A 13615-nucleotide genomic window follows, 5' to 3' on the forward strand; every position below is an offset into this window, starting at 1 on the left:
CTACCAACACTTGAAATCACCACTTATCAAATACTACCAACAGCTAAAACAACCAGACTGGACATTTCCAAGACAGTTTCCCAAGCTGCAGTTCAAGCTGTCAGCCAGCTTCCTAGTTCCTGAGATGAAAGCTACTGCTGCTGTGAAAGAAACTCCCTGTGACAGCAGCATCTGAGCAAGCCTGGCTTGGAATTCTTCCCCACAGGAGCTTTAAGGTAACCTGCTCTTTTTATTATCACTATGACATAAAAACAAGCCATAGTTATGAGATACAGGTATGATTTCTCAGCTCCCTTGGCACATAAGTGTTCATCTCTCCTGAAAACAAACTTTACTCCTAACTACAGTGTCTTGACAACTACCAGCACATTAGGTTTGCTGAAGTTTATTCTGTGTTGTGTCAAGACCAGTCTTAAACTCAGTGCAAACAAGAACTACTGCGTCAGACAGTATAACCAGATCTAATAGGGCTTTGAAGTGAGCATACAGTCAGCACTGGCCACAGAGCAAGGGAAGAGGGTAACCTCCAGTCAGCACACATCATTTGCCTCCAGTCCTCTTCTCATTAGCTTGACACATGAGCCTTTATTTATTAGCTACTCCCACAGATGAGCAGTCAGCTGTTCAGGACATCTCGCACAACTTTTACAGTAGTTCAGCTGACCAGGTACAGGCTGCCACAAGTATATGTTTACTCTCTGGATCCTTGTCTTGGGTTTATACCTGACAAGGTTTTGGTAGCTGGGGGGCTGCAGGGGAGGCTTCTGAGAAGACACCAGAAGCTGCCCCCACATCTGACAGAGCCAGGCTCAGTCAGCTGTTTGTTACAAAGGTAGCACCTGTAAGCCTTGAATTTATGCAAGTGCTTGATGCTGAAAATAGTTATTTATCTGATGAAATGGCTTATATTGCTAGACCAATACATAAATAAGCCAGTTTTTCCATGTGCATTTAATGAATGTAATTATATACTGTACATGCAAAAGCCCCCAGAACATAGCAAGTATTAAAGCCACAAGTATTGGCAAAGGCCCTTGGCAGCCTCTGTGACTGAACTTATGGTAAAACACCCCTATGGTAGACTGCAAGCTGTCCTCATTTTAATTTTGGTACCTTGAGATCAGAGGTCTACAAAATCCTTTTCAGACTAGAGATGTAGTGGTATTATGCTAAAGAACTTGGACAGAAATTTACAAGTCAGAGTTTTTACCTTGCTTCCACTGACGTTGTGGAATTTCTTCTCCAAAACCTTCTTCACCGGATCTTCTTCCTTGAAAGTGATGAACACAAACCCCCTCCTTTTGTTGGTCTTCGGATCCATTGGAAGTTCGATTGCTTCAATCTGAAAACATTAAATTGAAAAGACTTCTATTTTAGGAGATCGGTTAAGTGCATATTATGCAACACCAGAGTTGCAATATTCTTCCTATACTAACACTGGATTTCAGAACAGAGGTTTCAGTTCTACAACTCCGAAAAATAATTTTAACGTAAGACAAAATGGTTTGAGTTAAAGGCAAGGATATCTAACTAGCCATAGAAGCACCTAATGCAGTACGTGCCTTTCTTGCTCTCAAGATGGGAAACCTCTGCATCAGTTATGGAAGGCTTGACCCATGTGAAGTCAATTTAATGTGCAACTTGAAAATTATTAGTGAGCTAAACAGCAACTGGAGACTATGTTTCAATGTTTACTAAGGTAACATTACACACCTCCCCAAACTCTCCGAAGTATTCCCTGATTTTCTCTTCTGTGGCTTCTGGGTTTAGTCCACCAACAAATATTTTCTTCACTGGATCCTTTTTCATTGCCATGGCCTTCTTGGGGTCAATTAGTCGTCCATCTAGCCTGTGTTCTTTCTGTTCCAGAACCTGAAACATAGTTTGATATGATTAACTCAAGCAGAAAAGTTTCCCCTACAAGTTAAGAATCTGAAATATGAAGCTTAAATTCACCTTTTCAACACTCCCAGGTTCTTTGAAGAGAATAAATCCAAAGCCTCTGGATCTTCCTGTGTTGGGGTCCATCTTTATCGTACAGTCAGTTACCTCACCAAATTTGGTGAAGTAATCTTTCAAGTCTTTTTTGCTTGTATCCCAGCTGAGGCCACCAACGAACATCTTCCTGAAATTTCAGAGAGATAAAAGCTATTTAGATTTAGGAAGTACGACAGAAAAGCACATGCAGCAAGATGCTTGCAGTGGTACACACCCCAGCAGCATTGTCAGAAACAGGAACAGCTGTTCAAAGTTACACACTTTTCCATCTTGTGAAAAGCTTGTGATTACTATAGGAGTGTACAAGGGTAGGTTTCCCCCCTTTTTCAGGGAATGACACAAGGCACCCTGAAGTTTATTACAGACTATAAGAAACAGTAAAAATTGCCTAAAATATTTCCTACATTCTTTCAGCAGTATTCTGAATTTTTTTTGTTATTTGCAACAAAACAGCATCAATTATATCAAGTACTGTCAACTTCGTTTTCAAAAGAACCTAGCATCATTCCTGCTGCTTTGAAAGCATTCAGGATAGAATCAGGCACCAAAAGCAAAATACCCGAGCTCTTTTAGGATCTGGACAAATGGCTATAAAAATTTTAGTCCTAAGAACAACCTGCAAAATTTAAACCAGGTATCTATGACCTCCAAGAACAGTCACATACAATAGATGGGACTTTGGACCTGCCTTAATTACTACATTGTGCACTTGTTCCTGCTTAGTTACTGAATCTAGTTCTATCTTCATCAGTACTACAGAGGCATCTCCACTATTAGTCTTTACTCTCATGAAAGGCCAATACAGTACTTCCCTGCCCACTTTCCCACACAAAATATCCTCTGAAGCATCTCAAAGAACTAAATACTAGTGAAGCACAATGCAGTCATGAAGCTAACGACACTCAGATGATGTCAATAAGGCAGTTTTCAAATGCCTCACTTCAAATGAAAACATTAATAACATGGCTGTATTTTCTATTTTCAGAGTTTCCAAGGTAACAAACTAAGCTTTTAAAAGCATTTGAGACTTTTTATCTAACTATAGACTAAAGCAGTTTAAGTTGTCGTTACTCTGTTTAAAGGCAACCTAGATTTTGCACTAAAGCTAGCAGCACTTTGGAAACTAGACTACGTTTAAGTAAAATTGGGTTTTTGGTGTTTGTGTAACTTTGGCTTTTTTGCTAAAACCAGTATCCATTTATGTTCAAAAGGTAATGTGAGGAAAAAGAAACTGTAGGTGCTATAGGGTGGGGGTTTTTTCCCCTTAAACTGGATTAAACTGTATCTCCTGTAGGCTAAACCCTTATTTTTTCAGGATATCAAGCTGTGCACTTTTAACTGACAAGTGCAGCATGACACAGAGTCCAAGTAAAGTCTGTGTGCTTCTTGCAGCCATTACAACAGAGCCTTACAGAAAAGGCTGTACAAAGTTTGCTAAGCCTTTCAATATGAGGTGAAAGGAAGGTAACTTGATGGTTTCCTTCTCATCACAACAGCTTACTGACCAAGCATGACTGCTATGATCTGTACAGACCAACAGTGGTTTTCCCATAGCATACCCTGCCATCATTGTCTGCACTTACAGCACGATCAAGAGATTCAATGATTGAGAGATGACAGGAATTTGTCTGGAGGCAGCTTTAGCTGCCATTGGGATGGAGCTGTGGGACACACACAGATACTGCCACATGCTAAATTCACCTCTTACCACAGCCACAGATATTACACTTTGTAATTTACAGCCCTTTGTTTTGGAGTGATTGATACCTACATGTGTTTAAATAACACTATATAGGTCCTTTAAAATTAAGACTAAATTCCTAGCTTTGCCTTCAGAGGCCACAAAATCTGGACAATTGCACTCTTTAACATGTAGTCTCTTTTTTTCCCCTCCTGAGTGTATTTGTGCAGCTAAATCAAAGCATGTTTCAGCTCTTAACAAAATAATGTCAGCATCCTGAACTCTGCCTTGGACAGCTCTCATTTTAGCACAGAGCTAAATTTTCCACACAGGTCAATCCTTCTAAATAACTGCTTTTCTTCGAAGTTCCATTTCACACAGATTTGGGGCTAAAATTTGCCACCTATCTAAGAAAGGGAAAGAGTATCACCCACATTTCAGGGCAGAATACTAAAGACGTAAAAAGAAAAATCGCAGAGATCTAAAAGGCCTGGTTCTCAATCCTTCTAGTGTCTGCAAAAGGTACGTCCGGCCCAAGCTTACAGGAAACCTGCGAAATTCTTACTCCTTCCCTTAAAACCAAAATCTGTTAGGCTGCTGTGGCTTCAGCCCTCTGTTTCAACCCGAGGGAAACGACCCTCTGGTTCAGGGCTAACAAAGAGTTCCAATTAAATACATGGGGTAGCTTGAATCACAAAGACCCACTTGAGAAGCAGGCAGGTAATTTTCAAGTCAGGCATGTATATTCATAAACAGACCAACTACGGTAATAAAAGACTTTTCTATACAAGGATGCCACTACCAAAATACAGCGAAACTACACCGACTCCTCCAGAAATCACTCGCAAAAGATAAGCCTTTTTCTGACAATGCTGCAAAGAAGTACACCAAAACCGCTCTTGCTAGTTTAACACACCGCATATCGCCTCAAACGTGCTGTTCTTGCTTTACTCCGTCCAAAAATACTTAGCTTACCCCGACTAGCTCCCAAAGCCGGGATTATTTTATACGCGTTACACAAAACATGTTCGCATTTACACCGACGCCGGTGGCGATCGCTCATGCAATCCCCAGAAAGTTTGCACCAGCCCAGCCCCCGACAGAAAGCAACTCCTTCCTTCCCCTCCTTTCGTTAAAAAGGGAAAGGATGAGGAAAACGCGGGCTGCGAAGCGAGCCGAGGTAAATCCCCTTCCATTTTACAGCGTGAGACGGCAACAAACCCGCTCCCCGCCCCTCCCCCAGCCACCACATGGCGCCAACAAAAGGCAGCTCCAGAACAAAGGAAGCGCTGGTGCTGCAGGGCCGCCGGCTCACCGCCCGCCCGATCCCTCCGCAGCGGGGCCGCCCGCCGCCCTCCCCCGCCGGGCGGAGCGGAGCCCAGGGCGGCGGAGCGCGCCAGCCGCCCGCCTCGCTTCCGCTCCCGCCGAAGGGCCGCGCCGGGGCCTAGAGGCCGGGCCCCGCCGCCGCACATGGCGCCCGGGGGTAAGGGGGGGGTGGCCGCGGCCTGCTCCTGCCTCAGCCCGCCGAGCGAGGCGCGGCGCTTACCCCGCGTCCTCCTCGTTCTTGCTGGCGTTGATCTGGTCGCCTTCGGCTCCGTTCTGGCTGGCGGCCGTCCCCGCTGTTCCCGCTGCCGGTCCGGCTCCCGCCGCCGCCGCCGCTGCTGCTGCTGCTGCTGCTGTTCCCGCCGTCGCCACTGCCGCCGCTGCGCCCGCCGCCGCCGGAGCCCCGCCGGTTTCGGCCTGCTGCTCTCCGGCGCTCTCGGCCGCTTCGTGCCCGTTCTGGGTGGCGCCGGCGGCGGCCGCCAACTGCTGCTCCGCTTCGGACATGCTGCCCCGTCCGCTGAGGCAAGAGGGACGACAGACGCCTGCAAGAGACGAGCGCGGCCCGCGGGTCAGGCGAGGCGGCTCCCCCCGCCCCCCCGCCGGGCCGGTCTGATCCGGTCCGGTCCCGCCCCTCCCCCCTTTTCCGCCGTCGCCATCCCGCTCATACTCACTTTAAAACCCGCTCCCAATAAAATCCGGGCCGGCCGGAATCGGATTAAAATCCCCCACGCGCTGGAGCTGACACCCCTCCCCGCGGCGCTCGGCTGCTCCGCACCGGCCCCGCCGCCACCTTCTCCTCCCCCTGAGACACGTACTCTCCGGCCCGGAGCCTTAACGCGTGGCCGCCTTTATACCGCCGGAGCCTGAGCCACACGGCAATAAGGAGCTTCCTCGTTGGCCGCCGCTGCCTGTCATTTACGCCGTTCCGCGCTTCCTGTTGGTGCTGCGGCGGGGGGCTGGGCGGGGTGAGGCGAATGGCGGCCCGCGGGACGGCGCTGGGAGGGAAGGCGAGGCGCGCGGGGCCTCCGCGCTGCGGGCGGCTCTGCCCCGGCCCGCCCGCTCAGCGAGCACCGCCCGCCCCCGGTGCCCCGCGGATCCGGCGCCTTGTCGCCCGTGCGGCGAGCGGGGAAGGGTCCGCCCCGGCGGCCGCCTCATCGCCCCCCCGGCGAGTGTTACCGTCGTGGTGAGGCGCTTCAGGAAAATCACAGGCGTGACGGGGAAGAAACCCAAGCCCTGAGGTGCCGGGCCCGGGCGAGGTGGTCGGAGCCGGCGCCCTCCTGAGGCTCTTCCGTGCAGGCACGGCGGGGCCCGAAGCGCGGCCAAGAGCCCTTCCCGCCGCCGCGGGCAGCCGGCCCCGCCTGAGCCCCGCCGCGGTAGCCCGGGCCCTCGGGTCCCGCACGGTAAAGTTATGGAAACAAGTCTGTGACTGCAGCGCAGTGTTTACTGAACAGTGTTGCAGTGGCTTAACTTAAGGTGTGGTATGTACACTGAGTCAGTTACTCCAGTAAGAGGTTTACTTAATGTTTCCAGCTCTGCTGGTTTTGCAACCGAGAGGGCCAGACTTTGTTGTTTTTAATGGAAACTAAGATTTGGATATTACATAACTGGGAGCAGGAGCCCTGAGCATGTGCCTAGGCCTTAATTCCTTTTGCCCGAGGATATATCAACCATGTTGACAAAATTGTGTGTGAAAAGTGCAGAAGACAACAGTTCCTTGTAATCATACTTCAAATTCTTGTACAGTGTGCCATTCCTAATATCCCGTATGTCTGCATCAAAGGGACAGAGTTTGGCTTGTGGATAGGCAGTCAAAGAACGCTTAGTGCCACATCTTAAAAAAAAAAAAAAAAAAAAAAAAAAGTTAAGACCTTTACTTCTGGGCAGAAAGTAACAATAATTACTTAACTTTCTGTAGTAACGAATGCATACCTTATTCCTTGCTTGCTCCACCCTTTGTCAAGTATCTTCTCTGACTCGCATACTTTCATCTGCTATTACAATTCACAGAGTGCACATGGCTACTTGTGAATAAAAATAAATTATGGTGATACATTTTGTTGTTAAGTAATCTGGTCTAGGATCCAGGCTGTCCTTCAGTGAACTGCCTTTAGAGCACTTATCCTCTGCAGGATTCATTTTCTCAAGTAGAAACTTGGTAAACCAGGGGACATTAGGTTTGGCTTTGTAGCAGTACAAGAAGCAAATCATTAGAGATGAACACAATCAAATCAATGTGGTATGTTGAGGGTAAGAGCCTGATATGCCTTTTTCTCCCCCCCCAATAAAAACATTCTGTAAACCAGACCTATTAAGGGGAAGAGAAAAAAAAAATAAAAATGTGCGTAGCATTTGGAGATTGTATGAAAAATAGCCCCTAATTACAGCCAGGAATTTCAAACCTCTCTCTTGCTTTGGTGCTTGTGGTATTTGCCACAAACATCACTTTAACTGGTCCAAGCTGAGCTTTCTGCTTTGATACCCATGTGCACGTGCAGCAAGGCTGCATCATATTTGTTACAGGAATTGCAACTGATTTTCTTAAAATTTCTGGATGTTAAATCCTCATCCATAGTGGCTATTTACTTTTGTAAACCTCCCCCTGCCCCTCACATTTTCACTGCTTACAGATGGAAAAGTATTAAAGCGATCTAAAAATGTGCCCACCATGAGTAATTTCAAGAATACACGAACACAGTGTAATATGTGTGATGTGTCAGCCAGGTGCTCTACCCGTGAAGGATATTAATTTGTAAGTATTCTGCCACACTTTCAGCCCAAGCCACAACAGCTCAGAATTTTTATTTTTAGAGATGTTTATCTCAACTTAGTCTGCTGATAGTAGGGTATGCTATGGACAAGCTCTGAACCAGCTCTTTGGGCTAAAGTTTGTGAAACAATGTTATCTGAGGTCAGGTCTAGTAAAGACAGTACAAAGAGTACCCAAGCAGGACTCTTGAAAATTGTACTGTCTGCAGGACAGGTTGCATGCATTATCTGATAAAGATACCCATCTTTATGAGAATCTATTTTTTAAATTGCTTTTTTATATATTGAACTTTAAATAAAATGCTAGAAGCAAATAAATTTTTCATAAAATATTCTTTATCCTAATTTATACCATCTCAAAGGAACTCACCCCACATCTAGCAAGAGAACTTCTTGAGATTTTTTTAGGCAGTTTTGGCTTAGATTATAAACCTATCAGTCAGGTCTCTACCAAAAAGATATGGTTTGTGATTAAAAACAACTAAGCCACTGTCTGTCAGCTGGCTGCTTTCATTTACACTGTGCTGTTAGCCTGCTTCAGTTGGAAAATATCTATTTGCTTAAATTACTATGAGAGACTAAGGCCAAACTGATCCTGGCAGGTCACTCTAACTAGGATAGCTGAAGTGGTAAATGCTACCACCCTTGTGCTCTGTCCATCTTCTTTTTGCAGGTTTTTATGCATGAAGCTGTGGCAGCTGACTGCAGAAAGACAGCTGTGCTGAAGTTACAACTTTATAGACCAGCATCTGGGAGAAAATGGAACTTGGCAGCAGTTTATATGAGTCTGTCACGTAAGTTTAGGCTCAGCTGATGAATGTAACCTGAGTGCTTTTGATGATATATTTATTACTTAATTTCCTTGTAAGATTCACTGCCCCGAACAGCTCCTTTGTATTTCATCAAGGCTTGCTAAAGACTTGAATAATTGTAATTTCATTTGGACTTCTCCATATGTTTCCCTTTCCTTTCTTTTCCAGTTCTCTCTCTTGCTTTGCTGAACCCGTCTTGTCTTTCCTTCCCTAAGCCCTTGCACTGGTACTTTAGCACCTTTTTCCTGCTTAACTTTTGTTACCCTTTTCCTGCTTAACAATGTTTTCTTCAAAGCTGCACTCTTTTCCAACTGCCCTTTTCTCCTGGTCAGCTCCACCTCAGTCTCTCATCTTGGCAATTCCAAACAGCAGTTCCCACTGCCAAGGCTCTCTGTGATACCCAGCTGCCCAGTTTTAATCGGTGTTTGATGCCTTGGGTGTCCCGTATCCAACAGCAAGATAACCTTGTGGTTGTAGACTGGCTAAGCAGCCTGGTTTGAAAACTAGGACTGGCATGACTAACAAAGTCACTCTTTACATATCTAGACATCGAAGACCAAGAAACTTCAGAATATGGGTTGTTATGATTATCATTTTTCTTACCAGGCCCCATCATGGCAGGGGTAATTTTAAAGAATTACTCTGGGTTGTGACTTGGGTTTTGGTCCTTCATTTCATTTCCCACTCAAAGCCTGGGGTTAATCAAAGAAAAATACATGCATGCCTTCTTGGGTGGTAGTTCTTATGACACATTTACTGCTGAGAAAAAAACTATAATTCTGTTTGCCACTTTTTAAAATCCTGTAATTACTGTGATTATTCATGGTGTTGACTGAAACTTAATTGACTTTTACTTTTGTATGGACTTTAGGATCTCGAGCCTAATTTTATTGTTCTATCAAACTTGCTGTCCATTCATAGCAGTTTTGTGCCATACCTGTCTTCATTGCCTCCTTCCCTTCCTTCTTTATCCTATTTCATTGTTATTTCTGCTGTGTTGATTTTTCTAGTTCCCCCCTTCTCAAAGGAAAAAAAAAAAAAAAAAAAGAGAACCAACATATCATTGACTGCCTTCAAATTGTTGATGTAGTTTATCCCCTTCCCACACTCTATGTTTTGTCTAAGTTGATTGTAAGTGTCTCAGGTCACAAGCTGCCTACTATATACAAAATACCATGCTATAGGAAGCTTCTGCCTGATTTAGTCTTTAGGCACAGTATAAATTAATAAATTTAATAATAACTATGCAAGTAATCCCTTTGATTTTAATGGTACATCTGAAAGTAAGTGCTCAAGAATGACAAAAAGGATGCCTCATGCTACATGGAATTAAGATGAGGAGAAGTTTTATTTAAGGAAGCATTGACAATATAACAAACAACAACAACAAAAAAGCCTGATTTAACTGATTGCCTCTTGTAATTTGCCAAATAAAAGATTTTATTGGTTTATTCATACATTCATTTATTCATTGTGGATAGTATCACACTGAATACTTATCTCTGAGCTTAGTGGCCTCAGGGATAATCCAAGCCAGTATTATGTTAAACATTATGTAGAACAATGAAAGAGCAAACGCGTGCAAGTGTTTCTGCTCCAAAAGGTTGGGTAAAAGCCTTCTATCTATCTGCAGTACCTATAGACAATGTTTATATACAAATGAGAAGGTGCTTTATAGGAAATAAATCGTCAATGCCAACAGGTGTTCGACAGGAGCTCATCCCGAGCAACGACGTGGGATAAAGCGGGAAGGTCTTTCTTTGAAAGGGCCGTAGTGGAAGCGAGTTGTACGGGCTGGCAGGAAATAGATGATACCCTTTCAGTGTCAAACAAAAGGTACGCAGGCCCGGATCAGTGTGTGAATGGGCTTGCAATTGAAGAGTAACTGGTTTGTGGGTGATAGAGGAGACTCTCTTTGGAGAGATGTGGAGAGCTAATATAGTTAAACTGATGAACTAAAAAAAAAAATGGTGTTGCAGAGCTTCCTGAATGGAAGCGGATTATTTTTATGTTGTTGAGGCCAGAGAAAAAGGATGTCAACAATAATTGAGGTGAGGAAAGCTTGAGCAAGATTCCCAGCCATATCCATAAATACCAGAGATCGTGTCTTGGTTGACATCTCCACAGCAGTTTACACTAATTTGAGCCCAAACCCACGTTTCTGGCTGTAAGGTTCCACCCGCTCCATTGCACAGTTGGCTGTAAAACAACTCGGCAGAAAAGCGGTTGTTTTTTAGGCAGTTTGCCTAAAACACACTCATTACTAGAACTTTAAATTACAATGGAGACACCTGAAGTTTGAAAGGAGACAATAATGAGGGGCAATCCCAACTATGTGTGCCCATTAGGGTGCTGAGCGGTGAGCTGGAAGGGACAGGAGGAGAGTCGAGACCAGCGCTCGCCACTGCCCTTGCAGAGAAGGGAAAAAACGGCCAGGTCCGGTACCGGCAAGCCCAGCGGAAACGGCGGCTGGAGAAGCAGCGAGAGGTGAGAATAATTGTAAAAGCTAAGCTAGGACAGCTGGTTAGCTACGCTAAACGTCACTGAAGGCTAAAGGAGGGGTTGGTTTAAGATGGGCTGAGAAGCTTTCAGAGGCTGAGAGGAAGCAAAACCAACTTTGCAGGGGATTTAGGGTAGAACAGGACAAGAGATGCGATTGGGAGACTTGTAAAAGTGAGATCGCATGAGGCACTTCTACCAAAGGCTTTTTTTTTTTTATCTTAATGTAAAAGAGACAAGTATCTCTGTGTGGGTGCTGGAGGAGTCAGAGCAGACTGAATGACTAAAGCTGTGAACAAATGGAAGAGTGGATGTGAGAAAGATGAGGAAATGAAATAGGGTGAGGGTAATAGGGCAAGTAATGGAGTTATAGAAGACACGTAGATAAGATGTTTGTTATTGCCACTTAGAGACTTGTAGAGAGGGGAAGCATCAAGAGTATCTTTTGTTAATTTTATCTTTTAAGAAGAAAATGGTGAGATAGCAAGTAGAGGAAAGCAGAAAGGAAGGCTTGGCAAGGGTTAGTCTGCAGCAATGAAAAGCTAGCTAGGATTACAGGTGTGCAGATAAGCTGCAGAAGTAGAATTGTTTAGCTCTAAGAAGGCAGAAATGGAGGCGAGAGCAGGCTTGCAGGAGAGGAAGTTAGCCTGATGACAGGATTTCCGTCAGAGACACTTTGCACTGCAAAGCATGGATGAAGCAAGTGCTGAAGGCAAGCTGGTACTCTGAGTGAGTGTAACAGTTTATCATAGGAGACGGAAGCAAAAACAAGTCAGTGGTGGATGAAAGTTGTATGCGTGGTAAACATAGCTAGTAAATTACTACTGAAGCAAATACATGTTTCTGTGCTTAACGTCCAAATGTAAATAAAGCTCAAAGATGTGCAAGCTTCATTTTTAATCAATGCAACTAGTTGGTATTATTTTTTTAGCTTTTCTTCACTCTTATTTTCATCATTCTGTTTTTTTGTTGGTTTTGGGTTTTTTCTTTTTTATCTCCAAGACATTAGTCTCTCCACTTTCTTGCAGTATTGGAGTACAAAGCTCTGAAATAATATTTTTCCTTAAAAAGTTACTTTTCTGTTGTTACTAGAATGCAAATACACCTGCAGCCACAGTCTTCCAGTGTTGTTGTATTGCATGCCAGCTAAAAATAAGCAAGACACCTAAGGCTTGTTAAACCGCTTAACAGATAAGATACAGCAGCAGAGCTATGCCCAGAAAAGGAGTCAGAACTGCAACGGTTCATTTCATGGTAATCATCATTTTACTTGTTTCTTTCTTAAAGTCACATCCCTGACCTACAGAAGTTAGGGAGAGTGCCTCAGACCAGCCTTCTAGTTATCAGAAATATGTATTTCAAGCACTATAAAGGTAATATACATAAGATAATGATATTAACACAGGGTTGTTAAGTCAGCTTTAGAAGAAACCTTTGAGATTCTACTACTGTGAATAGATATGTCTTTGATAGGGAACACATAACGTTATTTTCTCTTAAGATGTGGGGCCGCTTTAAATTTGTAAGTCTGCATTATTAAACCACCGTGGGAAGCGTAGCAGGAGGAAACCGGGGTAATTGGCTGCAGCTCCAGATGCAGCCGCCCGCTCATTGGAGAACGGAGGATTCTCCGAGGTACTAAAATTAGACAATCTCCACCCTCCAGAAATGCTTCTGGAAACAGCCAGGAGGAGAAATTCTGACACAGACTGAGGGCCCGTGGTGGGGAGTTGCACAGCACCCTGCTCCCAGAGAAACTGCAGCGCATAGGGATGTACAGAAAGATACTATTTTTTTTTTAAACTTGGTTAGCTGGGAAAAAAAAAATGCACACAATAAAGAAATTCAAGCGATTAACGTTAGCAGTGTTTTACACGGATATTAAATTCAACATTTCTTATGTAATAATAATTCTGAAGTATTCATCCAGGCTGAGAAAGCCTTTGAACTGCTAAATCTAAGCTAGGGCTGTCATTGTGCTCATTGACTTTGAAAAGAAGCAACTCTTGCTGAATTAACTCTGAACTAAACTAAAAAAATTGGTGAACTATTCCTATCGGCTTTTTTTTTAAGACATGTTTATCCATTATCTCTGTAGTTCCTGTGTTTACAATGTCTTCAAATTAAATATTGGTTAAGGTATTTCTGTTAAAATAACAAACACTTAAAATAACAAACACCGTGTGCCTGTATCAGTGAAGGAAAGCTTGTATCTGAATTACTCAGTCTTGTTCACTTGGAACCTTTATTTTTTAAGGTATGTGAATAAAAATTTCAGTCTTTGATTTTTAAACATATTTCAAAGTGGCTACAAGGAAATAAACACATAGTTTTGTTTCTCATTTCTATTTTTATATTGTTTACATTATGAAAAAGATTAAGGCAAAATGTATTTTCCTTACACTAAAACCAGCTTTTGCCGTAAATTTGCTATTTCCTCTGCTAACCAGGGTACACAGGGTCAGCATCTATGGGTCTTAAAGTGTTGGGGTTTTTTGTCTTTTCTACTTTGCATCTACTGTCAGTCTGATTTCAT

The 13615-nt window shown here is 43.9% G+C and overlaps 1 protein-coding gene across 8 annotated transcripts in view; it reads right to left on the minus strand.

Annotated features, from left to right (window-relative positions):
- HNRNPAB (heterogeneous nuclear ribonucleoprotein A/B) overlaps window positions 1-5833 on the minus strand; it is a 30436-nt gene extending 24603 nt beyond the window's left edge. For all 8 annotated transcript variants that reach the window (XM_074916340.1, XM_074916345.1, XM_074916337.1 and 5 more), the window contains exons 1-5: window positions 5674-5833; window positions 5226-5544; window positions 1957-2125; window positions 1714-1872; window positions 1211-1342 (exon numbers count right to left, since the gene is read on the minus strand). In XM_074916340.1, the coding sequence (XP_074772441.1) occupies window positions 1211-1342; window positions 1714-1872; window positions 1957-2125; window positions 5226-5506 (741 nt within the window). In that variant the 5' untranslated portion in view covers window positions 5507-5544; window positions 5674-5833. The remainder of the gene's footprint in view (window positions 1-1210; window positions 1343-1713; window positions 1873-1956; window positions 2126-5225; window positions 5545-5673) is intronic.
- Between the last annotated feature and the right edge of the window lie 7782 nt (window positions 5834-13615).

The sequence above is a fragment of the Athene noctua genome, chromosome 12 (genome assembly GCF_965140245.1).
Source record: "Athene noctua chromosome 12, bAthNoc1.hap1.1, whole genome shotgun sequence".
In the NCBI taxonomy this organism is placed as follows: Eukaryota; Metazoa; Chordata; class Aves; order Strigiformes; family Strigidae; genus Athene; species Athene noctua.